The 27,805-nt window shown below is 46.3% G+C and overlaps 14 protein-coding genes across 14 annotated transcripts; 8 read left to right on the plus strand and 6 right to left on the minus strand.

Annotated features, from left to right (window-relative positions):
- Positions 1–25: 25 nt before the first annotated feature.
- Positions 26–1,619, plus strand: KL911_002864 (uncharacterized protein; the record flags this gene model as incomplete). Its single annotated transcript, XM_043197980.1, has 2 exons — positions 26–87; positions 170–1,619. The coding sequence occupies 2 exons, from the start codon at positions 26–28 to the stop codon at positions 1,617–1,619; spliced, it is 1,512 nt and encodes a 503-aa protein (XP_043054462.1).
- Positions 1,620–1,788: 169 nt separating this feature from the next.
- Positions 1,789–2,805, plus strand: KL911_002865 (uncharacterized protein; the record flags this gene model as incomplete). The annotated part of the gene is made up of 1 exon (XM_043197981.1): positions 1,789–2,805. One exon carries the CDS (start codon positions 1,789–1,791, stop codon positions 2,803–2,805), a length of 1,017 nt encoding a protein of 338 aa, XP_043054463.1.
- Positions 2,806–2,818: 13 nt separating this feature from the next.
- KL911_002866 (uncharacterized protein) lies at positions 2,819–3,916 on the minus strand (the record flags this gene model as incomplete). Its single annotated transcript, XM_043197982.1, has 1 exon — positions 2,819–3,916. The coding sequence occupies one exon, from the start codon at positions 3,914–3,916 to the stop codon at positions 2,819–2,821; it is 1,098 nt and encodes a 365-aa protein (XP_043054464.1).
- Positions 3,917–4,016: 100 nt separating this feature from the next.
- KL911_002867 (uncharacterized protein) lies at positions 4,017–5,582 on the plus strand (the record flags this gene model as incomplete). Its single annotated transcript, XM_043197983.1, has 1 exon — positions 4,017–5,582. One exon carries the CDS (start codon positions 4,017–4,019, stop codon positions 5,580–5,582), a length of 1,566 nt encoding a protein of 521 aa, XP_043054465.1.
- A 141-nt stretch (positions 5,583–5,723) lies between these two features.
- On the plus strand, positions 5,724–7,031 carry KL911_002868 (uncharacterized protein; the record flags this gene model as incomplete). The annotated part of the gene is made up of 1 exon (XM_043197984.1): positions 5,724–7,031. The coding sequence occupies one exon, from the start codon at positions 5,724–5,726 to the stop codon at positions 7,029–7,031; it is 1,308 nt and encodes a 435-aa protein (XP_043054466.1).
- Positions 7,032–7,037: 6 nt separating this feature from the next.
- On the minus strand, positions 7,038–8,051 carry KL911_002869 (uncharacterized protein; the record flags this gene model as incomplete). Its single annotated transcript, XM_043197985.1, has 1 exon — positions 7,038–8,051. The coding sequence occupies one exon, from the start codon at positions 8,049–8,051 to the stop codon at positions 7,038–7,040; it is 1,014 nt and encodes a 337-aa protein (XP_043054467.1).
- A 55-nt stretch (positions 8,052–8,106) lies between these two features.
- On the plus strand, positions 8,107–9,690 carry KL911_002870 (uncharacterized protein; the record flags this gene model as incomplete). The annotated part of the gene is made up of 1 exon (XM_043197987.1): positions 8,107–9,690. One exon carries the CDS (start codon positions 8,107–8,109, stop codon positions 9,688–9,690), a length of 1,584 nt encoding a protein of 527 aa, XP_043054468.1.
- A 34-nt stretch (positions 9,691–9,724) lies between these two features.
- KL911_002871 (uncharacterized protein) lies at positions 9,725–10,009 on the minus strand (the record flags this gene model as incomplete). Its single annotated transcript, XM_043197988.1, has 1 exon — positions 9,725–10,009. The coding sequence occupies one exon, from the start codon at positions 10,007–10,009 to the stop codon at positions 9,725–9,727; it is 285 nt and encodes a 94-aa protein (XP_043054469.1).
- Positions 10,010–10,060: 51 nt separating this feature from the next.
- Positions 10,061–12,445, plus strand: KL911_002872 (uncharacterized protein; the record flags this gene model as incomplete). Its single annotated transcript, XM_043197989.1, has 1 exon — positions 10,061–12,445. The coding sequence occupies one exon, from the start codon at positions 10,061–10,063 to the stop codon at positions 12,443–12,445; it is 2,385 nt and encodes a 794-aa protein (XP_043054470.1).
- Positions 12,446–12,539: 94 nt separating this feature from the next.
- KL911_002873 (DNA-directed RNA polymerase II subunit RPB1) lies at positions 12,540–17,774 on the minus strand (the record flags this gene model as incomplete). The annotated part of the gene is made up of 1 exon (XM_043197990.1): positions 12,540–17,774. The coding sequence occupies one exon, from the start codon at positions 17,772–17,774 to the stop codon at positions 12,540–12,542; it is 5,235 nt and encodes a 1,744-aa protein (XP_043054471.1).
- A 450-nt stretch (positions 17,775–18,224) lies between these two features.
- Positions 18,225–19,292, minus strand: KL911_002874 (uncharacterized protein; the record flags this gene model as incomplete). Its single annotated transcript, XM_043197991.1, has 1 exon — positions 18,225–19,292. The coding sequence occupies one exon, from the start codon at positions 19,290–19,292 to the stop codon at positions 18,225–18,227; it is 1,068 nt and encodes a 355-aa protein (XP_043054472.1).
- A 128-nt stretch (positions 19,293–19,420) lies between these two features.
- KL911_002875 (uncharacterized protein) lies at positions 19,421–20,167 on the minus strand (the record flags this gene model as incomplete). Its single annotated transcript, XM_043197992.1, has 1 exon — positions 19,421–20,167. The coding sequence occupies one exon, from the start codon at positions 20,165–20,167 to the stop codon at positions 19,421–19,423; it is 747 nt and encodes a 248-aa protein (XP_043054473.1).
- A 710-nt stretch (positions 20,168–20,877) lies between these two features.
- Positions 20,878–24,555, plus strand: KL911_002876 (uncharacterized protein; the record flags this gene model as incomplete). Its single annotated transcript, XM_043197993.1, has 1 exon — positions 20,878–24,555. The coding sequence occupies one exon, from the start codon at positions 20,878–20,880 to the stop codon at positions 24,553–24,555; it is 3,678 nt and encodes a 1,225-aa protein (XP_043054474.1).
- Positions 24,556–25,061: 506 nt separating this feature from the next.
- Positions 25,062–27,803, plus strand: KL911_002877 (uncharacterized protein; the record flags this gene model as incomplete). The annotated part of the gene is made up of 1 exon (XM_043197994.1): positions 25,062–27,803. The coding sequence occupies one exon, from the start codon at positions 25,062–25,064 to the stop codon at positions 27,801–27,803; it is 2,742 nt and encodes a 913-aa protein (XP_043054475.1).
- Between the last annotated feature and the right edge of the window lie 2 nt (positions 27,804–27,805).

Raw genomic sequence — 27,805 nt, forward strand, 5'->3', positions numbered from 1 at the left:
GGATTGGTTTAGACTACACGAGGGAATGAGTCTGGTCTTGCCAATGGCATGCCAGATCGCCAGAATTAAAGGTGTGTTCACTATTTTGTGGGCCAATCATAGCCCACGAAATCTCATAACCTCAATTTTTTCCAAGGAATCTCGGTCTGGATTTTCACTCTCCGCACAGCCCGAAATTGTTTACTAACCAGATCAGTGACGGTATTGCCAGAGTTTTCGGTTTGAACAACTGCCAAGCTGAGGAACTGGTCGAGTTCGCCTCCGGTGTCAAGGGTATGGCTTTGAACTTGGAGCCTGGCCAAGTCGGTATTGTGTTGTTCGGTTCCGACAGAGAAGTTAAAGAGGGTGAAATTGTCAAGAGAACTGGTAAGATTGTCGATGTTCCTATCGGACCAGGTATGTTGGGAAGAGTTGTTGACGCTCTAGGTAACCCAATTGATGGTAAAGGACCAATCGAGGCCACTGGTTACGCTATCGCTCAATTGAAGGCCCCAGGTATCTTGCCAAGAAGATCCGTGTACGAGCCAATGCAAACCGGTTTGAAGGCTGTTGATGCCTTGGTCCCAATTGGAAGAGGTCAGAGAGAGTTGATCATTGGTGACAGACAAACTGGTAAGACTGCTGTTGCCCTTGACACCATCTTGAACCAAAAGAGATGGAACGATGGCAACGACGAGTCCAAGAAACTCTACTGTGTTTACGTTGCCGTTGGTCAAAAGAGATCCACTGTTGCTCAACTGGTTCAAGCTTTGGAGCAAAACGATGCTATGAAGTACTCTATTGTGGTTGCCGCTACTGCTTCTGAGGCCGCTCCATTGCAGTACTTGGCTCCTTTCACTGCTTGTGCCATTGCCGAGTGGTTCAGAGACAACGGAAAGCATGCTTTGATTGTCTACGACGACTTGTCCAAACAAGCCGTTGCTTACCGTCAATTGTCCTTGTTGCTGAGAAGACCTCCTGGAAGAGAGGCCTACCCAGGTGATGTCTTCTACTTACACTCTAGATTGTTGGAGAGAGCTGCTAAGATGTCTGACGCTCACGGAGGTGGATCCTTGACTGCTTTGCCAGTCATTGAGACTCAGGGTGGTGATGTCTCTGCTTACATTCCTACCAACGTCATTTCTATTACCGACGGTCAGATCTTCTTGGAGGCAGAATTGTTCTACAAAGGTATCAGACCAGCTATTAACGTCGGTTTGTCTGTGTCCAGAGTTGGTTCCGCTGCTCAAGTTAAGGCCATGAAGCAAGTTGCTGGTTCTTTGAAGTTGTTCTTGGCTCAATACAGAGAAGTTGCTGCCTTTTCTCAATTCGGTTCCGATCTTGATGCTTCGACCAAGCAAACCTTGTCTAGAGGTGAGAGATTGACTCAATTGTTGAAGCAAAAGCAATACTCTCCACTAGCTTCTGAGGAGCAAGTGCCAGTCATTTACGCTGGTGTCAACGGTTACTTGGATAACATTCCAATCGAGAGAATCCCAGAATTCGAGGAGCAATTCGTTGCTTACTTGAAGGCTAACGAGGGTGACATCTTGGAGGCTATCAGAACCAAGGGTGAGCTTTCTTCCGATCTCTTGGACAAGCTTAAGTCTGCCACCGAGACTTTCGTTGCCACCTTCTAAGCAACTAGAGACTCTCATTTTAGAAGAGCAGAGCTCCAAAATTCCTCTGTCTCTAAGAATGTATGATGTTTGGATCTTCTTTTGACATAACACACATCAATAGAAAGAAGAGAAAAGATATTCCGAAAAATTGTAGTCTTGGTAAAAAAATTGTAACTGATTTTAAATCATGGTTGTCAGTAACGATGATCTTTTCAGGCGTTCTACGCAGTATAGGTTTTGGTCCTTTACGCGCCCACAGCTAGCGGAGTTGCGCATTGTTGCCAACAAAAAAGGAATACAAAAGACCGAGGAAAGGATCAATGAATTGGACGAGTTTCTACCAGAAGCGAAGTTAGTGAGAGAGAACCAGGACCAGTTCCAATTCGTCCATCTTGACGAGGAAAAGAAACTTATAAGTTATTACGCCCGTCGATGTAAAGAGCTTGCCGCATTTTTCCATCTATCTGCTCAGGTAAGATCTACTGCCATCATGTATCTATACAAATTCTACCTATATCATTCTGTGATGGAATATCATCCAGGAAACATCATGCTTACCTGTTTGTTCTTAGCTGCCAAGGTTGAGAACCACTTTATAGGGATAAACACCTTTTGCAAGAACATTCCCAAGACGACCCCTGAAGCCATATTGAAGAACGAGTATCTTATTTTGGAGACCATGAAATTTTCTCTCCAATGCCACCATCCGTTTCAGCCATTGTATGGCTTCTTCCTTGACATACAACAGACGCTTCCGAAACTAGACTTCAACAGACTTGGTAAGAACTATGACGGTGCGAGGGAGTTGGTCAACGAGAGCTTGTTTACTGATCTGCCATTCCTATACACTCCGCCTCAGATAGCTTTGGCCTGCTTATGGTTGTGTGATGATGTATTGGTGGAGAAGTATCTTTCAAAGAAGTTTGGTCTAGCCAAGAAGACTGAACAGGAAGACGAAGATGCATTACAGTGCTACAACAAAATAATGGTCATAATACGACATTGTGCGGATGTCGTGCGAAATGAAGCACTAGACCCGTCTCAAGAAGAGAGCAAGACAATCTCGGCCAAGATCAAACTATGCTTGGAACCAATCAGGTTCGGAAGAAAGCTGATGAAACAAAATGGCGAACAAGCTGCGAAACGATCTGCCAGCATTACTGAGGGAGGTGATGAAAAAAGAGTCAAACTGGAAACAGAGTAAAATTACGTTTGATCTATATCTCGTCCGACAAGCTGAGGCTTGCAATAATCTTCTCATTCACGGTTCCCAATTCCAGACATTCTTTCGTGCCTTCGTCCAATTGCACAATGCTTTGGACAAGGTGAGTCGCAGCTCCTCTGGTCACGTCCAGCACCGTATCGCCCATTTTCATAGTTACTTTTCCTGACTCATGCACGCGCAGTGTACCAATCACATCCGACGCCGTACCTTCATTTTGTGAAAGTTCATCGTCAACTTCCATTTTTACTTCGTGAGAAGCGCTCTCCACGTTCAATTGTTTTGGAAGTTGCAAGAATAGCATCTCCTCTGCATTTTCCTCAAGTTGGATGTCTTCCAATTTGCTGATTATTGCTCTATAGTCATCCGCTAATCGCACGGCCTCTTGCTTGCCTTGATAGTCAGTAATAGAAGCGTCCGCATTTGCTTGCTCGTTAGGAATGAACTTGAGCGTAGCATCTTCCTCCTGCTTAATCTCCACACTCTGTTCTCTAGATGTCGGCTCTGAATCAACAGGCACCGAAACCTCGCGATGAATTTCCGTCTTGATTGAACTGTCTAGTAGAGGCTCTTCTCCGTATTCGTAATGCTGCTGTCTTTCAGCTCTCACTGGAAAGTATTGTGTATCAACATCTTTCCAATCGTACGCCTGTCCTAGATCGATTCGCGCCGTCGTGTCATCCTCGCCCTCATCGTCCGATTCTGTGTTTTCTTTTGCCTTTTTGGTGGTTTGTGCTTTGAGACTCTGTGCTAGATCATATGTATCAGCAGATTTCTTCACCATCTTTGTTCCCTTACTCTGCCCAGAATTGGCTAGCGAAACGGTTCCCATAGCAAGAGGGCCTGCCATCACAACTTTTGTGTTTTGAAGATGCCGCGTTCCGGGGGTTCGAGAATTCCTTTGCAAGTTCTTGGCTAGAGATCCTGGTTTTTTGCTCACGCCCGGGGTGGCCACTGGAACATTGGAGTCTCGCTCCTCCTTCGTTCGTCTCGCAACCACTTTGGGTTTGAATTTCAGACTTTGTTTGGAAGGGCCTCCTCCTGGAACATTGCCAGAAGGCCTCGATATAGAGTCCAATCGGTTATTGGACATAGTGGATTATTATAATTCCTGGATCTTCCAAAAAAAAAAATTAAAAATCTAAGGAAATTTTTCAAAAAAAAAAAACTAAAAAATATTCAAGTCCACCGTCATGCAACAGGATCCCGGATTAGACGAGGTGGATGAGTTCCACGCAGGCAGAGAGAAGATCCTGCTTGACCAGGCAAATTTTGAAGAGCCAGAGAGTGAAGAGAGCGAACAAGAAGTCTTGGGTCTTGATGAGGACGAAGATAGCGAAGAAGAAATCGAACGGTACAAGAAAAAGCTCACAGGCCACGTGGAAGAAGATGAGGAAGATTACTTTGGTTCCGAACAGGAACAAGAGGAAGAGGAAGAGGAAGAAGGTTGGGGTGGTCGAAGTGACTATTACGGAGGAGATGAAGTAGAGGAAGAAGAGGATGCAAAGCTCCTCGAAGAGGAAGCACTGAGGATCCAAAAGAAGCATTTACAAGAATTGAATATGGATGACTACATGATGGACGATTCTGTGGGAGACTGGGTCAAAGGGGAGGAAGAGACAGAGGAATCTAGGGATCAGAAATTGGACTTGAATAAACTCGATGAAGCTGGTTTCTCTGAGGTCATGGAAAGCCAATATCCCGAATTTATTCCGCTGACAAAGGAGGTGAAGGATCTCAAGCCTGTCTTAGATGACCTCTTGAAAGAGAAAGACGCCGACCCCGTTGCAGAGCTTCGTTTTAATGCCCTCAGTGCGTATCTGGGCACGATCGCTACATATTTTGCTCTATTTGGATCGTATTTGAAAAGTGGTGAGCCGTTCAGTATGCGCGAGGAACCTATTATGACGGGTATATTGAGCGCTAGAGAGGTTTGGCGACAGGCACAGAAAAAGAGGGCTAAGACAGTTTCCGAAGATGGAGATCAAGAGTCAAGCGAGCCAGAGGAAGAAATAATAGACCAATACGACGACCGCCTGTCAGATGAAGAGGACGAAAGCGAAGTATCGGTGGCTGAGGACGAAGTGCAGGATGTGCTTGCAGAACGTAAAGTGCGTAAGCTCCGCGCCGTGGGACCGGAAGATATCGACGAAGTGGATCTCGAGGAGAAGAAGGGCCGCAGACGCACGTTGCGGTTCTATACTTCCAAGATCGACCAACAGGAAAAGAAGAAAGATGCCAAGTACCAGGGTGACCAAGATGTTCCATACAAAGAGCGACTATTTGAGAGAAGACAGCGTCTTCTGGAAGAGGCACGGAAGCGTGGAGATCGAGCTAACACCTCGGCTCCAGGTCTGGCGCTTGGAGAAGAAGATCTGGAGGAGCCATCTCCAGAAAAACCTGATACGGAATACTACGACGAGGTGAAGTCCAAAAAGCAACTATCCAAACAGGAAAGAAAAGAAGCACATGAACTGGCCAAGAAAGCTGCAAGGGATGGAAAACTGGCGGAGATACAGGAGACCATTGGAGAAAGCGGGAAGCGCGCGCTCAACTACCAAATCCTCAAAAACCGTGGTCTTACTCCCCACAGGAACAAGGACAACCGCAATGCCCGTGTCAAGAAGAGAAAGAAGTATGCCAAGGCACAGAAAAAACTCAAGTCTGTGCGTGCAGTGTACAATAAAGACCATGGTCCTTACGTTGGTGAGACTACTGGTATCAAGAAGAACCTTTCGAAGAGTGTCAAACTGCAATGAGACTGGTTCTATGTATGTTAAAACAAGGCATTTTAATTGGGATTTGTAGTCGTTGTCAGTTTCAAAAATTTGGAAGCCGATCCTTAAATTCAAAAACCCATAATTATTAAAGTTAAATATCTAGCTATTTATCCCCTTTTTATGGACCACGGCGTGCTTCAAAATGAGCACATTTTTGCTAGCATGTTCCCTAAAAGCTGCTCGTCATCTCTTAGAGACAGCGCCTATCAGGAGACCCACATTCCTTTGACAGTTCCTATGGGCGTGCTAAACTCGCGCATAGTGCTTTATCGCTGCCACCGACTCGCGGTACTTAGCGCGATTCTGCGCGACTTCCAAGATCTGTGCGATATATTGGCATACAAGCCTCTTACCATTCAAAACGAGATGGTGCTTGCCGTAGGCTGGTTCGAGGCTCAAAAAATGCCCGAGCACAATAGACAGTTGCAGCAACTTTTTGGGAACGTTACCGCAGAGACTCTCGAGCCTTGCTTCATCACGGAGCAGACCACTCTGGCAACCGTCCTTTCCAACCATGAGTTCAGGTTTTTAGAGGATAGCTATGCAACTGTCTATGTCTTATGTGGCGGAGAGACCAGCATGAAAGGATTTGGGGAACAGCTTGTTGAATATCTTAGCAAATTCGGTGCCATTATGAGCTTCAAAACAGTTCCACATTCGAAATACGCATTCCAGTGTACATTTGACGATATCAGAGCTTCCTTCAAAGCACGCGCAGTCCCCAGATCGTACCTCAACAACATCTCAGTATACGTGCGTCGATCTTTAGAGGAGCTTTATGAGAAACCCGCAACCAGAGACACAAAAAGCCAACCAAACTTGCAAGTCATTAACTGGATGACAGGAGATATTAAAAGCATTGGAACTGAGCACACAAAACAAAATAACGACGAGTGGAAAAAGGATCAGCATCTGACAACATGCCGCCCGTTTCCAGGCTCTCTTGGGACTAGTTACGTTCCGCAAGAAAACCAAATAGACATTACAAAGATCCGCCTGGGACAAGATCCACGGAAAACGATCATGATAAGGAACGTTCCAAACAAAATAAACCACAATGAGCTCAAAGAATTCATAGACTTGACGAGCAAAAATCTATATGACTTCCTTTATTTGCGCATTGACTTTGAAAACCATTGCAATGTTGGATACGCATTCATTTCTTTTGTGGAACCGAGACATATAATCAGGTTTTATCTTGAGCGGGCCGGAAAGAAATGGAGCATATTCAACTCAGAAAAGGTTTGCGAGATGTCGTATGCAAAAGTGCAGGGCAAAGCAAAACTGATCGACAAGTTCAGGAACTCGAAAATTATGGGAGAGAACCCCGGTTACCGGCCAAGGCTGTATCACACCGATGGGCCTCTTAAAGGAGCTGAAATTAAATTCCCACCGCCAACAAAACGTGGAGCTCTCCTGGATGAATAGGCCCAATTACTCACTTTCCTCTGTGTCTTCGTTCTCTTTCGATAGCATGGCAGACCAGTTTTGGAGCATTTCCACCATCTTTGATGAATCCATTGAGGCATCAAGTACGTCTCTAGGCACATGGTTATGTGAATGGGCCTTAGTGGCAAACCTTCCTGAGTTATGTTGAGTCACAAGACGAACAGCGACTTCGTCGTCATGAGGCGCCATGGTGGCCAATTCGTTCCAGGTGAACAACAATGAATCCGTTTTCCTCGCAAATGGATTGATGTCAACCAGATACACTTTCGTAAACGGCTTTGGGAGATAAACGTCAAAGGCAAAGCTATTTGATCCAAACTTTGGGAGTAGAACGTCGTCAAAGAAGGCTGATATTCTTTCAATTATGGTATCATGAAGATCGTCCAAAAAAGGATAATAGTTCAGGTCCCGCTGAGAGATGCCCAACAATTGTCGATCGCGCACAAAACATCTAAACTCCAGCGAGGGATTGATCTCTTTCCATTCTCGTAGAATCAAATAATACTGTATTTTGTCGGGCACAGAGTCAGCTTCATCGAATGCGTGGCTCAGGTCGTGATTGATGTAATCAGAGGATTTAAGCAGTAGGTATATGTCTGAGGATGAAGAACACTTCATTGTTCGTCCAGGAAGCATCCATACTGAATCCTGAGGGGCTGACCAGTTGAGTTTCGGGGCAATGTGTTTGAAAGACTTGAACGTTTCCTGGATCCTGCGGTGAAATTCCAAGAAACGGCAAGCTGGATCAGGCCGACTTGGAGGCGTATAGTCCCAATCAGAATCATTCTGCGCGTTTGGCTTTGACTTTTCGCCCGGGATCGTGAAATCATCACTCTCCAGATAGTCTATGAATTCGTCGGGCACAGGCAACATTATAGCTCGCGAGTAGGCGTGCGCTCCAAAAAGCGAATACCAGTTCTCATATGAGCAGTTGAGGATATCGTCTTTGGTGACAGCGATCTCGTGGAACACCGCTGGTTTGTTCGAGTTCTCAGGCATTAATTACTAGAAATTTATATATTTTTCCTGGATTTTTTTTCATTTTATTTTCGACATGTCCAAGGTTCTTCCGTCAAACGCGACATTTAAGAACAAAGAAAAGCCACAGGAGGTGCGCAAAGCAAACATACTAGCGGCAAGAGCAGTTGCTGATGCCATTAGAACGTCTTTGGGTCCAAAGGGCATGGACAAAATGATCAAGACCGGACGTGGCGAAGTGATCATCTCGAACGATGGCCACACAATTCTCAAACATATGGCTGTTTTGCATCCGGCGGCTAAAATGCTGGTCGATTTGTCAGGTGCACAGGACGTCGAGGCCGGAGACGGTACCACCTCGGTGGTCGTGATCACGGGCGCCCTGCTTGGAGCGGCAGAAAAGCTTCTGAACAAAGGAATCCACCCAACAATCATTTCAGAGGCATTCACCAAGGCAGCTGGACGGAGTGTGGAGATCCTGCTTGAGATGTCTCACAAAATCTCGTTGGACGACAGAGACGCGTTGATTCGCGCAGCCAACACGTCTTTGTCCTCGAAAATTGTTTCCCAGCACTCCTCCTTGTTGGGTCCCTTGGCCGTCGACGCAGTCCTCAAGGTTGTTGGTCCAGAGGCTAAGAATGTGGACTTGAACGATATCAGGTTGATCAAGAAGATCGGAGGCACTATTGATGACACAGAAACGGTGGAAGGCGTTGTTTTGACCCAAAACGTTATCAAGAGCGCCGGAGGGCCAACGAGAATGGAGAAGGCTAAGATTGGACTAATCCAATTCCAGCTCTCGCCTCCAAAACCAGACATGGAAAACAACATTGTGGTTAACGATTACAGACAAATGGATAAAATACTGAAAGAAGAGAGAGCGTATCTGCTGAATATCTGCAAGAAAATCAAGAAGGCCAGGTGCAATGTGCTCTTGATCCAAAAGTCCATTCTCAGAGACGCCGTTAATGATCTTGCGCTGCACTTCCTAGCAAAGCTCAACATCTTGGTGGTGAAAGACATCGAGAGAGACGAGATTGAGTTCATCAGCAAGAGTCTGGGATGTAAGCCTATTGCAGATGTCGACTCTTTCGTGGAGTCTCGTCTAGGAACCGCAGACCTGGTGGAGGAAGTGGAGTCTTCTGGCTCCAAGATCATCAAAATTACTGGCGTGAAGAACGTCACGCAGCCTACCGTTTCGGTGGTCTGTCGCGGTGCCAACAACCAAATTCTTGACGAGACAGAACGGTCGTTGCATGACGCTCTGTGTGTGGTTCGCTGTTTGGTGAAGGAAAGGGCCTTGATCGCCGGGGGCGGTGCTCCAGAGATCGAGGTGTCGCGCACGTTACTCAAGGAGTCTAACCAGTTCTCTGGTGTTGAGCAGCTGTGTTTCCAGGAGTTTGCGCTGGCGCTGGAAGTGATTCCAACGACGCTGGCAGAAAACGCCGGAATGAACCCGATCGAGATCGTCACGGATTTGAGAAACAAACACGAGCTGGGCGAGAAGAATGCTGGAATCAGCGTGAGACGGTCCGGCGCTACCAACACCTTTGACGAGCACGTGCTCCAGCCTGTGCTTGTCAACACCAGTGCCATCACTCTTGCTGCGGAGACCGTGAAGTCGATTCTGCGTATCGATGACATTTGCTTTAGTAGGTGAATCTAGCTAATTGACTCAGTGTTGAGTATATATTCTATTTTCTGGCAATGATGCGCACTGCGTTTTTGCTGAATATGTAGGACAACCCGCTCAGCACAGTGGTGGCAGCGACGAGGTACTCCAAACGGCCCGCACCCGTGTCTATAAGGGGACTCAGCATCAGGCCTCCCAAATATGCCATCTGGAGTGCGGTGTTGATCTTGCTGATTGTTGTAGGGCGCACCTCGACTGTGACAAGCGAAAAGTCGCAATACCGTCGGAATGTCTTTGGAGCAGGCAGCGAAATGTAACGAATCACTATGCCGGCCAGAAGCATCATTATGTCTCTGCCCAGTATGAGCGCCGCCAAATACAGCGGCACCGCGCCAACATGGGACAGACAGGCAGTGCATATCACCATGAGTGCCTTATCTGCCATTGGATCAATAATGGAGCCGACTTTCGATCGCAGGTTGTAACGCCTGGCAATGAAGCCGTCAACGAAATCGGTCACGCAGGAATACCCAAAGAGACCCAGAGCCCAAGCGGTCTGTCCAGAAACCACCAAATACCCGACCACCGGCGCGGCAACGAGTCTCGTGAACGTCAACGCATTGGGGATGGTGTAGAGACTTTCACGAATTTCGGAAAGAGTAGGAATTGTTGTGCGCTTCTTGTCACTCTTCGCTCGCACAAATATGCTGCCGGCGGCGCTGGTCGGGAACCCGAGAATTATCTTTCTGCCAATCGGCCCGCGCACAGCTGCCAATTTGAAAGGTCTCCCAACAAGCGCAATATATCCAATACCGTCCCTGATCAACATTTCTCAACAAAAAATAATTCCATGAACGTTCTTGTCTATAATGGCCCCGGGGCAGCTTCAGACAGTGTTAAGCATTGTCTCGACACGCTGAGGCTGCTGCTATCCCCCTACTACGCAGTCGCACCCGTCGAGCCGAGGACGCTACTTTCTCAGCCATGGCAGGCCAAAACTGCCATGGTCGTCATTCCTGGTGGTGCTGATCTGGGGGTTTGTTCCACTCTCAACGGCACAGGGAACCAGAAAATCCGCCAGTTCGTCTCCGCAGGCGGCAAGTATATTGGGTTTTGCTCGGGTGGCTACTACGCTTCCGCTCGTTGCGAGTTCGAGGTGGGAAATCCCAACATGGAAGTCAGCGGTGCCAGGGAGCTCAAGTTCTTCCCAGGCGTAGCCCGCGGCGCCAGTTTCAAAGGCTTTGAATACGGCACTGAAGAAGGGACTCGTCCTGCCAAGCTAAAGACACACTTTGCGGTCCAGCAGCCTCTGTACAACTACTACAATGGGGGTGCCGTCTTCGTCGATGCAGATAAGCATCCGAATACGCAAATCCTGGCAGAATACGAGGAATCCGTCGAAGTCGAGTGTCCAGGCCCCCAGGCTGCCGTGATTCTCTGCTCTGTTGGCCAGGGAAAGGCTTTACTGACCGGCACCCACCCGGAATACAATCCTACTCTGCTCGAGGCAGAACCAGGAACTGATTTTGAAAAATCCTCAAAGGTGCTGAAAGAACATGACGCCGCCAGACTGGAGTTCATGCGCCATTGTCTCCGCAGCTTGGGTCTCAAAGTCAACGAGGAGTCGACTCGTCCAGCACTGACACCTCTGGTGCTGATTTCGAGGCAGAAAGAGCAGCTTGCCAAACTCGTCTACGACCTGGAGCACAAGCTGGGATACGAATCTGAGAACATCATCGACTTAGGAAAAGACAAGATCCGCGTTCACAAGACGCTGGACAAATTTCAGCAGACTGATCTGTCTGATCCAGAGATGGCGGTCAAAGATTTCTATATCTGCGATGCTGCGCTACCAAAGCCAGAATTAACTCCATATTTCAACACTCACCAGTATTTGACTGAGCTGGAGGAGGCCTATAAGGAGCTGGGATACTCCTCAGTCGGAGAGTTAGGATCCATCATTGTCTACGGCGAGGTGCTGACGTCAAGTAGCTCCCTGATGATGTATAACACCCCCTTCATGCGCATTCTTCCTCACGGGTTTGCTATCGTCGGTACCGTGCAAGTGGCAGGCAGAGGACGGACAGGCAATGTCTGGGTTAATCCAAAGGGAGTGTTTGCCATGACATTGTTCTTAAAGATGCCGCTCACCACGCCGGTGGTTCTTCTCCAATACCTTGTCAGCATGTCGATGGTGCAGGCCGTCCAGACGTATGGTGTTGGCTACGAAAAAATTCCCATTCGCCTCAAGTGGCCGAACGACATCTACATTTTGCGTCCAGACTGCTTGAATAAGACGGATCTCGATTCCTACACGAAGATAGGTGGTATTCTGGTGGAGACAGCTGTTTTCGAAAACAACTATCACATCGCCATCGGAACAGGCCTAAACGTTTTCAACCAGGGACCCACGACGTCTCTGAATGCTGTGATCAGCGAGATGAATAAAACTTTTGGCACAAAACTCAAACCTATAGCTACCGAGAAACTGACGGCCAAATACCTCTCAATTCTCTACACAATGCTTGAGAGGTTTAAAGTGGAGGGAATGGAACCATTTATGGATCTCTACTACAGACAGTGGTTGCACTCGGGGCAAAAAGTCACTCTCGACCACCCAGGAAGCCCCAAAGCGGTGATCACTGGAATCAGTAAAGAGTTTGGACTTTTGACGGCTAAAGAAGTGGACAGATACGGAAACTTCACTGGGAACACTTACGAATTGCAGCCGGACGGAAACGCTTTCGATATGTTCCGAGGCCTAATCAGCAAAAAACTTTAAGCCTTTACCAGCTTATATAGAGAGATAATATATAACCGTTCGACTTTATTATCTTTTTTACAAATACACAACGCAAAGGCATAAAATGAAATCCTTAGTTTCGGTTGTTGTTTGGTGAGTAACTTGGAGATGTTGGAGAGTACTGTGGAGATGTTGGAGAGTATTGAGGAGATGTTGGAGAGTATTGAGGAGAGGTTGGAGAATATTGAGGAGACGTAGGAGAGTATTGTGGTGATGTAGGAGAGTATTGAGGTGATGTAGGAGAGTATTGTGGGGATGTAGGGGAATATTGAGGTGATGTAGGGGAGTATTGAGGTGATGTAGGAGAGTATTGAGGTGATGTAGGAGAGTATTGTGGTGATGTAGGAGAGTATTGTGGGGAAGTTGGAGAGTATTGAGGTGATGTTGGTGAGTAGGATGGGGAAGTTGGAGAGTATTGAGGTGATGTTGGTGAATAGGATGGGGAAGTTGGAGAGTAGGATGGGGAAGTTGGAGAGTAGGATGGAGAAGTTGGAGAGTACGATGGAGAAGTTGGAGAGTAGGATGGAGAAGTTGGAGAATAAGATGGGGAGGTTGGTGAGTAGGACGGGGAGGTTGGTGAGTAGGATGGAGAAGTTGGAGAATAAGATGGGGAGGTTGGAGAATAAGATGGGGAAGTTGGTGAATAGGATGGGGAAGTTGGAGCGTAAGATGGAGAGGTGGCACCATAGCTTGGAGAAGTTGGGGCAAATCCAGAGAAAGGTGAGGTAGGAGCATACGAGCTCGCACCACCATACTCCGTGAATCCTCCGCTACGGTCATCATTCATACCAGAAGTAATCATTGGAGAGAATGCAACCTTGTCATCTTCCATCTCAGCATCAATAAAGTCATCCTTCAAATTGTCCTCTTCGTAAGGTGTGGCACCACCATCAACATTCTTGGTTTGAAGAACATTGGCTGCATGAACTGTGGCATCAGATGGTAGCATAGACAATTTCTCCTCGTCCAGATACACTTCGAATGAACCAGTTCCAAACGGCGCAAGCTGACCAAGGATAACATTTTGAGAGACACCTTCGCAAGTATCAAGTTCAGCAGAGGCACCTGCATCGAACAAAATTTCAACCGTTTCCTCGAAAGAACATCTCATGAGAGCTCCTGTATCATTTCTGTTGAAACCGTGTCTCGAAATAGCCACCAAGTGACCTCTGTATGTCATCAAGTCAACAAGCAATGCCAAATGTCTATAGTTGACATAGGAACCGTCAAACGCAATAACGTTCAAAATTTCCTTGTACAATGCACTTCTCGCAGCCTCAATACCCAAAACAAACAGGATTTCCACGAAGGAGTTCGAGTAAGTTCTTGTGGTGTCGACACCTTCAACTGCCAAAACATCAGCAAGGTTGACACCGTCAGTTTCCAAAACCCACTCTTCCTTTTTGGCAAAATCTCCGGTTTCATCAATATATGTTTTGTCATACTTCATCATGAAGACTCTCGAAATACCACTGATACCTCTCAAAGAGATTGATTCAAGCATTTGAGCTTCAAGCGCCTTCAGGAGTCCATCCTCAGTCTCTTCCTCTTCTTCATCCAAAGCCTTTTCTTCACGGACGATTCTACATCTGATCACAAGCTTCTCAGCATTATCTTCCGACCAGATGACAAACAAGTCATCACCAAAGTTATCCATGATTTGTCCTGCAACTTGACTCATGGTCAACTGTTTATCCAACATCTTCGCCCTGTCGAGCTCCAATCTCAAGAGCCAAGGTGATTGCTTGTGAATGTTTTCTTCCACCTTCTCATCAGGGATGGCAAAGTAGGCTTCCACAGTGTCAATATCGTCCTCAACAACAGTACTTCGTGGATCTGGATCATAGTAGATCTCGGTGGATGCAGTAACATTCTTCAAAGTAGTGTGTTCGATAGCAGATTGAATAGATTTGGCCTTTTCAATATCCGATGCGTACTCTTCCTTCAGGTAAACTGTCAACGCAGGCGTCTTGACGTTCTTAGCGACATTGAGAATTTCCTTCAGTCTTGGAACACCCAGAGTGACATTCTTTGACGAGACACCAGCATAATGGAAGGTATTCAAGGTCATTTGAGTGGCAGGCTCACCAATGGATTGTGCGGCGATGACACCCACCATTTCACCTGGATTCACAAGGGATTTCAAAAACTGCTGCTCGATGGTTCCCAGAACCCACTCGAATGCATCTTTATTGAGTCTAAATTCTTCGAGAACCCTTCTTGTTGCTAATCTAGAACGGACAAGGCACTGGAAGAGCAAAGTAGCATTTTCCTGAGCCTCCGCCAAAATCTCGCCCTTTCCACGAATGACTTTGAATTTCTTTGAAAGCTCTTGCACCCCAACCACAATGTCCTTAATTGGCAAGTCGCTTGCCTTGGTTTGATCGACATGGAAAATTTGCTGAGCATTCTGAATGACTCTGCGAATATTCACGGGAAGTGGCCAATTATTTTCACCTGTGGTGAAACATTTGGTTCTCAAGTATTCCCTGTCGGCCAACAGCTGCTCATATTCTTCATCAAGATATTTCTGGAGTTCAATGTCACCAATGATCTCTGCGCCGTATTCGATTAAGTCGGGGCGAATCGAGGTTTCAGGATTCATCAGATCAACGCGATATCTCTTCTCAAAGGCTTCAGTGGAACCAGGTATAGTATCCACCGTCTGCTTCTCCACTTGAGTACCATCGAGACCATCTTCACCGTAAATGAACTGAATAACATCGCCCAAAGAGTTTCTTGTTGTTCCATCATAGTGAACCATAATATCTTCCAGTGCTTTAAGCAAACGACGTTGGATGTAACCTGTTTCAGCAGTCTTCACAGCCGTATCAATCAAACCCTCTCTTCCTGCCATCGCGTGGAAGAAGAATTCTTGTGGCGTAAGACCTCTTAGATAAGAATTTTCAACGAATCCTTTGGACTCAGCAGAATAGTCATCTTTCGTAAAATGAGGCAAAGAACGATCTGCAAAACCAAAGTTGATACGCTTACCCTCCACAATCTGTTGACCGACACAGGCTGACATCTGGGATATATTAATGTAAGAACCTTTGGATCCTGCTGTGACCATTTGTTTCACGTTATTTGAGTCTTTCAAGGAAGTTTCTGCAGATTTACCAGCGGAGTCTCTTGCTTCGTTTAGCAGTTTTGAGACTTTCTGTTCGAAGGACTCTCTAACAGTCATTCCGGGTTCGGCTTCCAACAGGTTTTTCTGGGCGTCCATGATAACCTCCTGCACTTTCTCCTTGGCAATAGCAATAGTCTCCGTAATTGTCTTCATTGTCTCAGAATCTGCAATGGCATCACCAATACCGATAGAAAATCCGTTATGAAGAAGCCAATAGTTGACAACCTTTTGAATATTTCCAAACAATTGTGCACATACTTTAGGCCCCTTTTCACGCATGACGGTGTGAATAAGACCACCGGCACTCGATCCCACAGTTGCCTTATTGACCACACCAAACATAATCTCACCATTCACAATGAGCATTCCTGAGTCTTTAGGAGACAGGAGCGAGCCATCCAGTCTCTGCAAGAAAATACCCTGAGGAATACACATAGAAAGCACCTGCTTCCCTGACCATAATGGTTTTGGTTTCAAGATTGCCGGCTGTGGAACAACACCGTCCCAATTAGGAATCCAGAAACACATGTTCATCACCTGGTCATATTCAATAAAAGTGTCCCTCAAAGTCATCTTTCTAATACCACAGAGAGTATCCTGCACAATACCCATGACAGGTTTGTTAGACTGTGGGGACACAATTTGCAATGGAACCGCGCAAATTTGCTCGAGTTCTGCTCTAGTTTCGTACGACTGCGGAACGTGCAGATTCATCTCGTCACCATCGAAGTCGGCGTTATAAGGCGAGGTGACAGACAAATTCATTCTAAATGTGGAGTAAGGCATGACTTTCACTCTGTGAGCCATCATGGACATCTTATGCAAAGAAGGTTGACGGTTGAACAAGACGGGATCATCATCCATCAGATGGCGCTCAACTTTCCACCCATATTGCAATTGAATGTCGCCAGCTCTTTTGTTGTACCGAAGATCGATTCTATCCCCAGAATCTCTTATCACGTATTTCGCTCCTGGATGTTCATTTGGTCCATTACGCACCAGCTCAGTTAGCTTTTGAATATTATATGGCGTGACGATCTCCGGATAAGACAAGACTTTGGCAATAGATTTTGGAACACCCACTTGATCCAGATCCAGGTTCGGGTCACCTGAAATAACTGTTCTGGCAGAGAAATCCACTCTCTTACCCATCAAGTTACCTCTGAGTCTACCTTCTTTACCTTTCAGACGAGCTCTGATGGATTTGATTGGCCTTCCGCTCTTTTGCAAAGCCTGCGGCTGTCCAGCAATGTCATTGTCCATATAAGTAGCCACGTGGTATTGTAATAGCGCCTCAAATTCACTAATCACATGCTGAGGGGAACCATCCATTTCGAATCTTTGAACATTTATATTAGCCTTCAAGATATCGGCCAATTTATACGTCAAGTCATCTTCCGATCTTTTAGAATCAGTAAACGCGACGGATGGTCTAACAGGAGGAGGAGGAACGGGTAGAACTGTAATCAGCATCCACTCGGGTCTTGCGTAATCTTCATTAAAGCCAAGCTTATGGCAGTCCTCAGGTGAAATATGCTTGAATATATTGAGAACTTCTGCCGCGCTGATTTGTCTCCTTTCTGCCTGCTCTCCATCATCATCACTGCTAGATTTCTTCCACGAGCCCCAGAGTTTGAGACCATCTCTTCTGATAGTTGGTTGGCTGGCCCCACAGCCTCCCCTCAGATGTTGGGTACGTCCAGACTCGTCATCAACTGGTTGATCCACCTCACACACCATCTTCGTTTTACAGAGACTCCAAACGGCATTGAAACGCTTCTTCGGGTCTCTGATTTTGATAGCAGCCGCAAATTGCGGATTTGTGGCCTCGTCCAGCAAGATTTTACCACAGTTCATGCAAACACACTCGCAGACTTTCTTAATCCTGGACACAAAACCTATGTGGAACACAGGCTTGGCAAGTTCAATATGACCAAAGTGTCCAGGACACTCCTGCATGTCCTCTGAGCATGTTTGACATCTAAAGTTCCTATCAATTGAACCGAGTCGAGGATCGTTTAAGCCATTTTCCCTAGGTTTATTAGTGGTCGGATCCATAATCTCTGGATATTCTATTTTGGCAACAGAAATAGCCCGAATTTCCTCTGGCGACAACAAGCCAAACTGAACTTCTTGAACAGTGCGCAAAGGAGCGCTAGAATAAGGAAACTTACTCATTTTATATGACGATGTTGTTTTTTTGTCTTATTAATATGTTTTTGTTGTGATTTGAGTTAACTAACGTATAATACAGGAGAGTGAAAAGAAGATGGACAAACGACACTGATTCGTGTATTTGAAACCCACTGATTGTCCGTTGTTCAATTTCCTGTCAAGAATGCAGACCGGAAAATCGAACTTTTTTTATTACTTGAGCCTATTGCAACGATCAACTGAATGAGTGCAATATAATGAATAAAGGCGATTTGTTACCAATGTTCTGAATCCGCCGCTATTATAACCCAGCTGGCCCTAACGTTTTGCCAAAAGGAAGTAATAAAGTAGTAGGTTATGTTTTCAATTATTTTTTCCCTTTCGATGAAAAGTGGCGAACTTTCGAAAAATACACGGGCTCATAACACACCCTTACACTTACTTTAAGGTCTTTCGTTATCCATCATTATCTATCTATTTGAAGAATTTGCTGTATGCAGCTCTTTCCTTGGCTAGTCTTTCTTTCAGACTCTTCTTGGCATCCACAATAGCCTTCTTTATAGCTCCATCCTCTGGTGCCAGTCTGCTTGCTTCCTCGAAATCAGCAATAGCATCTTCTTGGTTATGTCCAATGAGTTTTGCGCTTCCACGGCGGAAAAGAGCTTTGGCTTTGGATTGAACGTCCGCATTCTCTGACTCAAACGCTTCGGTGGAATACTTGATACATTCTGGAACCTTTTTCAATTTCAGTGCAGCTAGAGAAGCGTTCAAATAGCAGGAACATTTGAGTTTGTTCAACTTTTCAATTTCTGATTCAGGCAAGTCATCTGGGAAGTAGGATTCGAGATACGAAACTGCTTTTTTGTACTTTTTGTAAGCGATGTTCATATCCCCTTCTTTGAAGAATCTGGTACCAATAGCCTTGATATCCTCAATAGCCTTGAAAACAGACTCAGGGTTGTTAATATCAACTGATTCCTCGTCCTCCAAAAACTCATCGTAAGGATCACCGGTGCCATCATCAAGCTTCAGCGGGTCACCAGGCTTAAGTTCTCCGCATGCCTCGATCTTACATTCGAGTTTGGGTTTGTCACCAGAATCTGTTTCAGTGTTTTCGATCATTCTAACCACGGATTTTCCTGCTATCACCTTACCAAACACCACATGCTTACCATCTAGGTGCGGGGTTGGAACTGTGGTGATGAAGAATTGAGATCCGTTGGTATTCTTTCCAGCATTGGCCATGGAAAGCAAGAATGGCTTATCATGTTTTAATTCGAAATTCTCGTCTTCAAACTTTTCACCATATATTGACTTGCCGCCCGTGCCATCAAAGTTCGTGAAATCTCCACCCTGGATCATAAAGCTTTTAATCACACGGTGGAAGATGGATCCTTGGTAACCAAAGCCTGGTTCTCCAGTAGCAAGCGCTCTGAAGTTCTCAGCCGTCTTCGGAACAATGTCATTGAAAAGTTCGAAGACAATACGTCCTGCGGTTTCGCCTCCTATAGAAACGTCAAAGTACACCTGGGAGCGGCTCATTTTCGTGTGATTGTAAAGAAACGATTGGGACTATTTATTTTGAGGTCCCCAGTTTTTCTAGAAATTATTTTAGCTTCAAGGGCTGTGCAAATGCCGTGTCGCGCGACACCTTCGTTGTTGTAATGCGTTCACATTTTTCTTTGTCTGTTTAGCCAGAGCAGCCGTTTCAAACGAGTGTTTCCTGACTCGTCTGACTTGCGGGCAAGCGCAGCCTTGAATCGGCGCACTTTGGACGGAGTTATCAGCGGACCTTCGGAGTTTTCAGGTTTGGTCTTGAATAGCGATCTTCTCGACATTTTGTAGTTTTCGTCAAGATTGTATGCTGGTGGAGATAGGCGCAGTGGGTCTTCACCAATGGATTTGGGTCGTCTCATTTTGCGAACTGGCGTAAGCAGAGACGCGCTCGTATCGAGACAAGGCACGACAGAAAGATTGTCCTTTTGCGCAATGGAGGACCGCGTTGTGCGACGCGGTGAGCTTCTATAAGAGTCAAAATACTGCGTCACGTCGTCCTCAGAATCGCTTGCTATGAGAATTGATGTGAATGCGGAAGCACCATTTGAGTTTCTCGCTTTTTTCGAAGGACTTGACGGTATCAAGTCTCCCGAGCTGCGGCGTACTTTCTCACTCTTGGGGCTTCCATTGCGTTCCAACTCGATGAGACTGTTCCAGACCTCTCCTTTGACTGTGGTGGAATCGCGCATTGATCGGAGGTGGCCGACGTCGTGGACAATATCTCCTGTCCTCATATCCAGGACATCCCCTTGCTCATCTTCGCCCAGCGAGGAGTATTTTTGAATAATATTGCGCCACACGCGCTTGACCTTCGCCAGAGATCGTACTCTCGCCGCTGCGAGGTCTTGCACTTCCTCCATATAAATATAAATAAAGGGAAAAAAATAAATAAAATCCCAAAATATTCTGATTGACTGACTACACTCACTATGTACAAGCTATGATCATTTCGTATCCCAGCTTTCAGTATTGTTTACGGTTCTTGTTCTTTCGTTGTTCATGTTTGCTTCCCAGCATTTACGGAATGCAGCCATCTAGTCGTTAGTATTTAGTCAGCCACACGTACTTCTTTCACACACTGTCTCCAGTCATTTGTGTCAGCATGGCAAAGCTGCAATTTTAGGTTCTCTTCTGATTGTCAGTATTTGAAACGATTTGTGCCTACCTGCACAGCCAGTTTTGATAATCCGTTTGTCCCTGTAGTTAGCAGCATCAGGTGGCATCCATACCATTCGTCCGGCTCGTCATCGAGGAGCGTTTGATGTTGGGGCTTTTCCATATTAGATGCTCACTAAATTTGAAAACTTCCACTAGCCACAAGGGGGATCGTGCGCCAACAAATAATCTCCAGGCGTGTGCGAATGAGTTGTTCGAAAAATTATGACAACAATTCTAGGATCATCAAAAGCGAGGCCTTCTAACCGAATCTGAATTACACCCTCCATATTCGGCATCTCATCTTCTCAGACTTTAATTCACGCTCTGCATTGTTACCCGCTATAATTTACTGTACAATTGCCTATAGACCCTGTTTTTATATCACAATTCCGACTGATTCTGATCTCCAACCATGGTCAAATTGAGGGAAGTCGCCGAAACGGCAACTTTTGCCTGGTCATATGATTCAATGCCATTGATGGCCACTGGAACATTGGCAGGTGCCATGGATGAAACTTTCTCTTCGGAATCTGCATTGCAAATATGGGATGTTTTCAGCAAGGACGTGCCATTGGCCAAATTCTCTCTTGACAACAAATTCACTTCGTTAGCTTGGAGTAAACCATCTGACAAGTATGAGAGAGGGATTCTTGCTGGTGCCTTTGAAAATGGAGCTATCCAGCTATGGAATTCCGGTTCTTTGCTCGACAATCCGGACCTTTCAGCAAGCTCAGTGGCTGAATATAAGAAACACACCGAATCTGCTCTACAGGTGAAATTCAATCCCTTGCAGGACCACATTCTTGGTTCTTCCGGAACCAAAGGCGAAATATTCATTTGGGATACAAACAAGGGATCGTCGTTTTCGCCTGGACAGGCAATGTCGCCAATGGACAAAGTTTCCTCGTTCTCGTGGAATAATAGCCAATCGCACATTTTTGCATCTGCAGGAAATACTAGCTACACGTCAATTTGGGAACTGAAAGCCAAAAGAGAAGTGCTTCAGCTTAGTTATTCGGGGTCCAACTTGTCGGTGGTCGAATGGCACCCAACGGAGAGTACAAAGCTTGTTACTGCCTCAGATTCCGACGGCGCCCCTGTTATTCTGACATGGGACCTTAGAAAACATACAACTCCCGAGCTGGTATTGAAAGGACATAGAAAGGGTGTTTTATCGCTTGACTGGTGTAAACAAGATCCTGGATTATTGCTTTCGAGTGGAAAAGACGATTCCACCATTTTGTGGAATCCTCTTTCTGGCCGGAAGCTTTGCGAGTATCCGTCGTTGCCGAACTGGGTCCATGAGACCAAGTTCGCTCCCAAACTTCCTGAAGTGTTTGCTAGTGCATCGTTCGACAAGAAAATACTAGTGCAGTCGTTGCAAGACACTTCTCCACCAGTGTCTGCTAAAGTCAATTCTGCTAACGAGGATGACTTCTGGAATCAGCTTTCTTCTACGGACACTCAGCAGCCTATTTTTGAGGTGAAGCAGGCCCCTACTTGGTTACAAAGACCAGTTTCTGCAACATTCGGTTTTGGAGGAAAGGTGGTCGTTACCAAGAACGAACAGAAAGGATCATATATTAAGATTTCTAAGTTCAAAGCTAGCAAAGCTGTTGAGGAAGCTGCCAAGAAACTGGGGTCTGCCATCCAAAGTGGTAATTTCAAACACCTTTGTGAAGCAAGAGCCGAGACCGCTGAAGAATACGCAGGAAGCAACGATTGGATTGCCTTAAAAGATCTAATCGACAATGGCAAGCTATCCTTGATAAAAAAACTGGTTCCCGAAGAGAAGAACCAAGAGGACAAAAAAGCAGCTGATGAAACATCAGCCGATGATGAAGATTTCTTTGCCTCGCTTGGAAAGGAGAAAAACATCATGGCCGATTTCGTTCCAAGTGGGGAGTTTACATTGGCCAATGATGGATCATTTGAAAGCCAGACAGCAGAAAAATTATTGGCAGGAAAGAACGAGGAAGCTATTGAACAATGCATCAAAGACGACCACATACTGGAGGCCCTCGTCATCGCACTCAACGGCTCTGAAAGTATGAAGAAGAAGGTGAAGAATGCATACTTCTCGAAGTACTCGTCTAAGTCAATATTGGCTAGAGTGTTGTACAGTGTGTCGAATGGAAACGTCGGAGACATAGTTGAAAACGCAGACATTGGTTCTTGGAAGGCAATTGCAAGTTCTGTACTGGCTCATTCTGAAGGGAAACCGGAGTTCAACGATAATTTCGTTAAGCTGGGAGATAGGCTTTTGGCATCCAAAAGTTCAAACGCCCGAGACAATGCTATCGCATGTTACATTGCCGGCGACGCATTAGATAAAGTTTCGGCCATCTGGGTTTCCGAGTTGGAAGATCTGGAATCTTTCTTTTTGAAACTGGAGGACGAGAGTAGCACCCCTGCAGATGCACGTTTCAAAGCTCTAGAGGAGACCATTGAGAAAGTTTTGGCCTACCAGTCGACCAATCTTGCGACAATTCGCTCCTCGCCGGAAAGCCTGGAAGGTTTGGGTCATGCCTACAGAGAATACGCGGAGGCTCTTGTCAATAATGGACACTTTGACCTGGCCAGCCAGATTCTGGAGAGGATACCAGATACTGTTCCTGGCATGAAGCTGGAAAAAGATCGCATTTCCAAGTCGCTCAACAAAAGGCAGAATACCGTCAAACCAAAGGCATATGGCGGAGTTTCACAAGCATCTCCTTACAGTGCTCCACAGGCACAAGCATACACTTCTGTTGCACCTTCTGTTCCAGCAAATGGTACCGGTGTCAGTCAGCACATCAAACCAAACAGCCAAGCTACCTCATTCAATCCATACAGTGCTGCTGCATCGCGTGCCGCATCGGTTGCAACCCCAGTTCCCTCTAAGGTGCCTGCCGCGGCACCAACGGGCCTGGCAGCTAATCCGTATGCACCAAGAACAGCACTAGATTCACTGAAACTGCAGAAGTCTCCACAGCCTGGCCATACAACACTGGCATCGTCCATGACTCCGCCTCCTCCTCCTAAGACGGCATTAAAAAAAGATGTTGGAGGGTGGAATGACTTGCCTAGCACTTTGAGCTCACAACCGGCCAGGAAGACATCTGTTCCATCCGTTCCCTCAGCCTACAATTTCCATGCCATTCAAGAACAGAGCAACGCGCCTCCTATCTCGAGAACCTCGTCTCAACAGTTCGGAGTGCCTCCTCCTCCTCGTACCCTGAGTAATACCTCAATGACCAAGACCACTCCACCACCTCCTGCAAGCAGCGTGCATCAGCCTCCTAAACCTAATAAATACGGACCAACGGGCTCTGCTGTCCAGTCGCCTCAACTTGCAGAAACGGCCGAGCTGTCCACCCCATCAAGTGGCAGAAATACTCCTTTCAACCCATACGCACCGAAGGTGAACAACCAGGCTATGGATCCTGCTAAGATTCCTCAAGCTTCTCCGAAGATTCAGACAGGAGCGCCTCCAGTTGCGTTCCCTGGTGTGAATGCTGCGATGCCACCACCCCCAAGAAATCCGTATGCTCCAAAGCAGGCAGAGACTGTTTTTCCTGCTCCAGGAATTCCATCTGCCACCAGCAACATAATCCCACCTCCGGTGACTAACATTATACCTGCTGCTGCTAGCCAGGCCGTGCATTCAGCTTACAGCCACACGGATTCCATGCCGCCACCTCCACCATCATTCAAAGCACAAACTCCGGCAGCGTCTCCACCACCGTCGGCCCCCAAATACCCTTCGGGCGATAGATCACATATTCCTGAATCGGCCCAGCCTATCTACCAGGTATTGACCAGCGAGCTGGACAAGCTGAAGACCAAAATTCCAGAAAAGTTCTCTAAGCATCTGGCTGACTCCGAGAAGAGAATCAATATTCTGTTCGATCATCTCAATAACGAGGACTTGCTGAGCCAGCAAACCATCCAGGAACTGGTGTCGCTATGTGAGGCAATGACAAAGTCCGACTACGCGACGGCGGCAGCCTTGCAAAATCAGATAGCCGTGGAGCACGTTGGCGAGTGTGGCGACTGGATGGTCGGCGTGAGACGACTGGTCACTATGGCTGAAGCTGTTAACCAGTAAATGATGTGCTGCAGCATGTTTGGTCGCGATTCCTTTTTGAGGAATAGCATGAAAAAAAGCGCGCCGCCGCAGCGCCGCATCGCGTTTTTTTAAATATATAGTCGAACGACACTTTTGAGTTTTTATCTTGAAAACATGGAAGCAACTAAGATCCGGTATATCAAGGATAACATCTACATCCCTCCAGAAGACACGAAGGCCCCGCTTCGCCTTCCACCATCCCACCCGTCTCTTATACTCGCCGATCACGTCTCAGATCTGACGCGCAGTTCAAAGTGCGGTTGCCAGGGGAAAGTTTGTATTGCCGAAACCGCCAGCTGGATATATACGCCTGAGGGCGAGATAAAGGACGTGGGGAGGACGCGCGATGTGGCCTCCACCGAGAGTACCCTGTTTAATAACTATATACACGACAGTGACGGTAGGCAGCTGTGATGTGATACATGAGGTGGTGCAGAGATGTATAGCTATTTTTTGATATTATTGCTTATTTAATAATTAATTGCATGAAGTTTGGGCAAGATCTTGCTGAACACCGGGTGCCTGAGTGGCAATCTCAGTATCTCGACTACAAGAAGGGGAAGAAAAAGCTCAAGAAGCTCAGCAAGAAACCAAGCATACTGAAAAGCTCTTTGACGCAGGGCAAGAGCAATGTATCTGAACACCGAGATCAAGGCACATGGGCAGGGTCTCCCTCCTCGGATGCCCATAAGCCTGTTCATAATAGTTCTTCCCACACCGAGGATTCTGGAGTTGAACGTTTGCAGCTTTTCAAATTGCCCTCTCCCGCTTTACTTCCCTCAGACGGCAAATCATCTCCAGAGACGCTTCCTCGTAAAGTCAGTGATACCACTCCTCTGCTATCCAGTGATGACCCTAAACTGAGCACGGGTAGTATTAAGGAATCTCCGAAGCTTGCAGGACAGATTTCGAGACATCAATCGACGGTGTCGCGTTTTATTGTGAATCTCAAAAAAGCTCACTCTCTCACTTCAAGTCCTGCTACCGGCACCGAAATGGAGGGATTGGCACGATCAGCTCGCGAGGATTTCATTGGATGGGTCAATTCGGAGTTTGATAAAGTCGAACGGTTCTATAGAGAACGGGAGGATGCATGTTTGGACAGATTCCTTGTTTTGCAGGATCAGGTCGTTCAACTCAACGAGCAGAAACAAAGATCGTCCCGTAAGCTATCCAAGCTCCGTGACTTGCGTAAGAAACGCAAGGGCCTAGATAACAATATGGTGTCCACAGTGTCCTCAATTCCGCTCGAGGGCCGCCATTCGTCAGATACGAGCACGACGCACTCTTACGAGGAGTCATCTGATGAAGAAGGTGCCATAGCTCGTGCCATACATAGCAACTTCTGGTTCGCTGCTTATTTGACCAAACGCAAATTCAGAATAATTAACAAATTCGACACTCCTTCCCTTCCAAAGTTCGAATGGCTCAGAGAAAATGGGTCTGCTGAAAAGCAGTATTACAATGAGGATAGAGAACAGGCTCACGATAAAAGACGCGATTATAGACGGCGCAAAGCGGCGCAACCGGCAATACCATACTATTCCGCAAGAAAGACACTCAAAAAGGCTGTTTATGAACTTTACCGTTCTATGGAGCTCCTAAAATCGTACAAAGTGTTGAACCGTACCGCTTTCCGCAAACTCATCAAAAAATACGATAAAGCGACAGACGATAATATTCTTCCTATATACATGCGCAAAGTCGACAGCTCTTATTTCGTCACGTCCGACCTTTTAGACAATCTGATGACAAAGATAGAAACGATATTCACGGATGTCTTTGAGAATGGGAACCGCAAAGTGGCACTGACGAAACTGCGGTCCAATGAGGCCGAGAAACAACATTACTTCTCCACATTCTCGGGATCTTTTATGCTCGGGTTTGCCATACCTGTATTCGCCTACACTATTTATTTGGCATTGCATAAGATGAAAACAGGTGAACTACCGGAAGGAAGGTACTTGTTGCAGATCTGGGGTGGCTTCTTCTTTTGCTGCCTGATGGGCCTGCTGTTTTCCATTAATTGCTACGTTTGGAGCATATACAAAGTGAATTACAAGTTCATTTTCGAATTCAATCCCAGGGATGCTTTGGACTATCGTCAATTCTTTGCCATGTCGTCGGTCTTCTTCTTTCTTGGATCCGTTCTAGCCTGGTTCAGCTTTGAGAATTTCTGGAGCGATACATTTGATGGCAGAAATTGGCCATGGATATATCTTGGAGCCAGTGCACTAATTCTTGTGTGCCCATTCGACGTCCTGTTTTTGAATTCTCGCACTTGGCTACTTTCCTCGATTTTCAGACTTATCCTTTCAGGACTCTACCCGGTGGAATTCAGAGACTTCTTTCTGGGAGACGTTTTGTGCTCCTTAACGTATTCAATTTCTAACTTGTCGATGTTTTTCTGCTTGTATGCTACCCATTGGCGCGGGTGCCTGGACGGTTCTGGCACGACAAAGTGCGGATCTTCAAGATCCCGACTCTTTGGATTTCTATCGACTTTGCCAAGCATTTGGAGATTTTTACAGTGTCTCAGAAGATTCGCAGATACAGGCGAGTGGTTCCCACATTTGGCCAACATGGCAAAATATACCGGCTCAATTCTCTACTACATGTCCCTGAGTCTGTATCGTATCGAGACCGTGACCAAGTACAGAGCATTATTGATCACGTTCGCGACAGTTAATTCTATTTATTCTTCCATGTGGGATATATTCATGGACTGGTCCCTTTTACAGTTTGACTCACATAATTATCTACTCAGAGATCATCTGATCTTTGAGAACAAATGGTATTACTATACGGCCATGGTGGCTGATGTTATTCTGCGGTTTCAGTGGATATTCTATGCTTTCTTTGAGAGACAGATTCAGCAGTCGGCAGTGACTAGTTTTTTCATTGCCCTTGCGGAAATCATTAGACGGTTTATCTGGATATTCTTCAGAATGGAAAATGAACACGCCACAAACGTCCATCTTGCTAGGGCATCGAGGGAATTGCCGCTGCCGTATCCTATTACTGTTCGAAAGACCACAGCCCCTTGCGAGTCAAGTGCAGCAGAAGCGGAACGTGAAGACGAAGTGGCCGCTGAATCTCTTCGCGAAAACAGTGTTATAGGCCAAATCTCCAAAATGCTCAATAGCGCACACATCAAAGATTTCCAGAGAAGAAAGACGCCCAAAGAATGGAGAGAGGAGGACGAAAGCGATGATGATGATGACTGACA

Source organism: Ogataea haglerorum, assembly GCF_019207285.1.
Source record: "Ogataea haglerorum isolate 81-453-3 chromosome Unknown 81-453-3_NODE_7_length_556738_cov_96.333754, whole genome shotgun sequence".
NCBI classification, from domain to species: Eukaryota; Fungi; Ascomycota; class Pichiomycetes; order Pichiales; family Pichiaceae; genus Ogataea; species Ogataea haglerorum.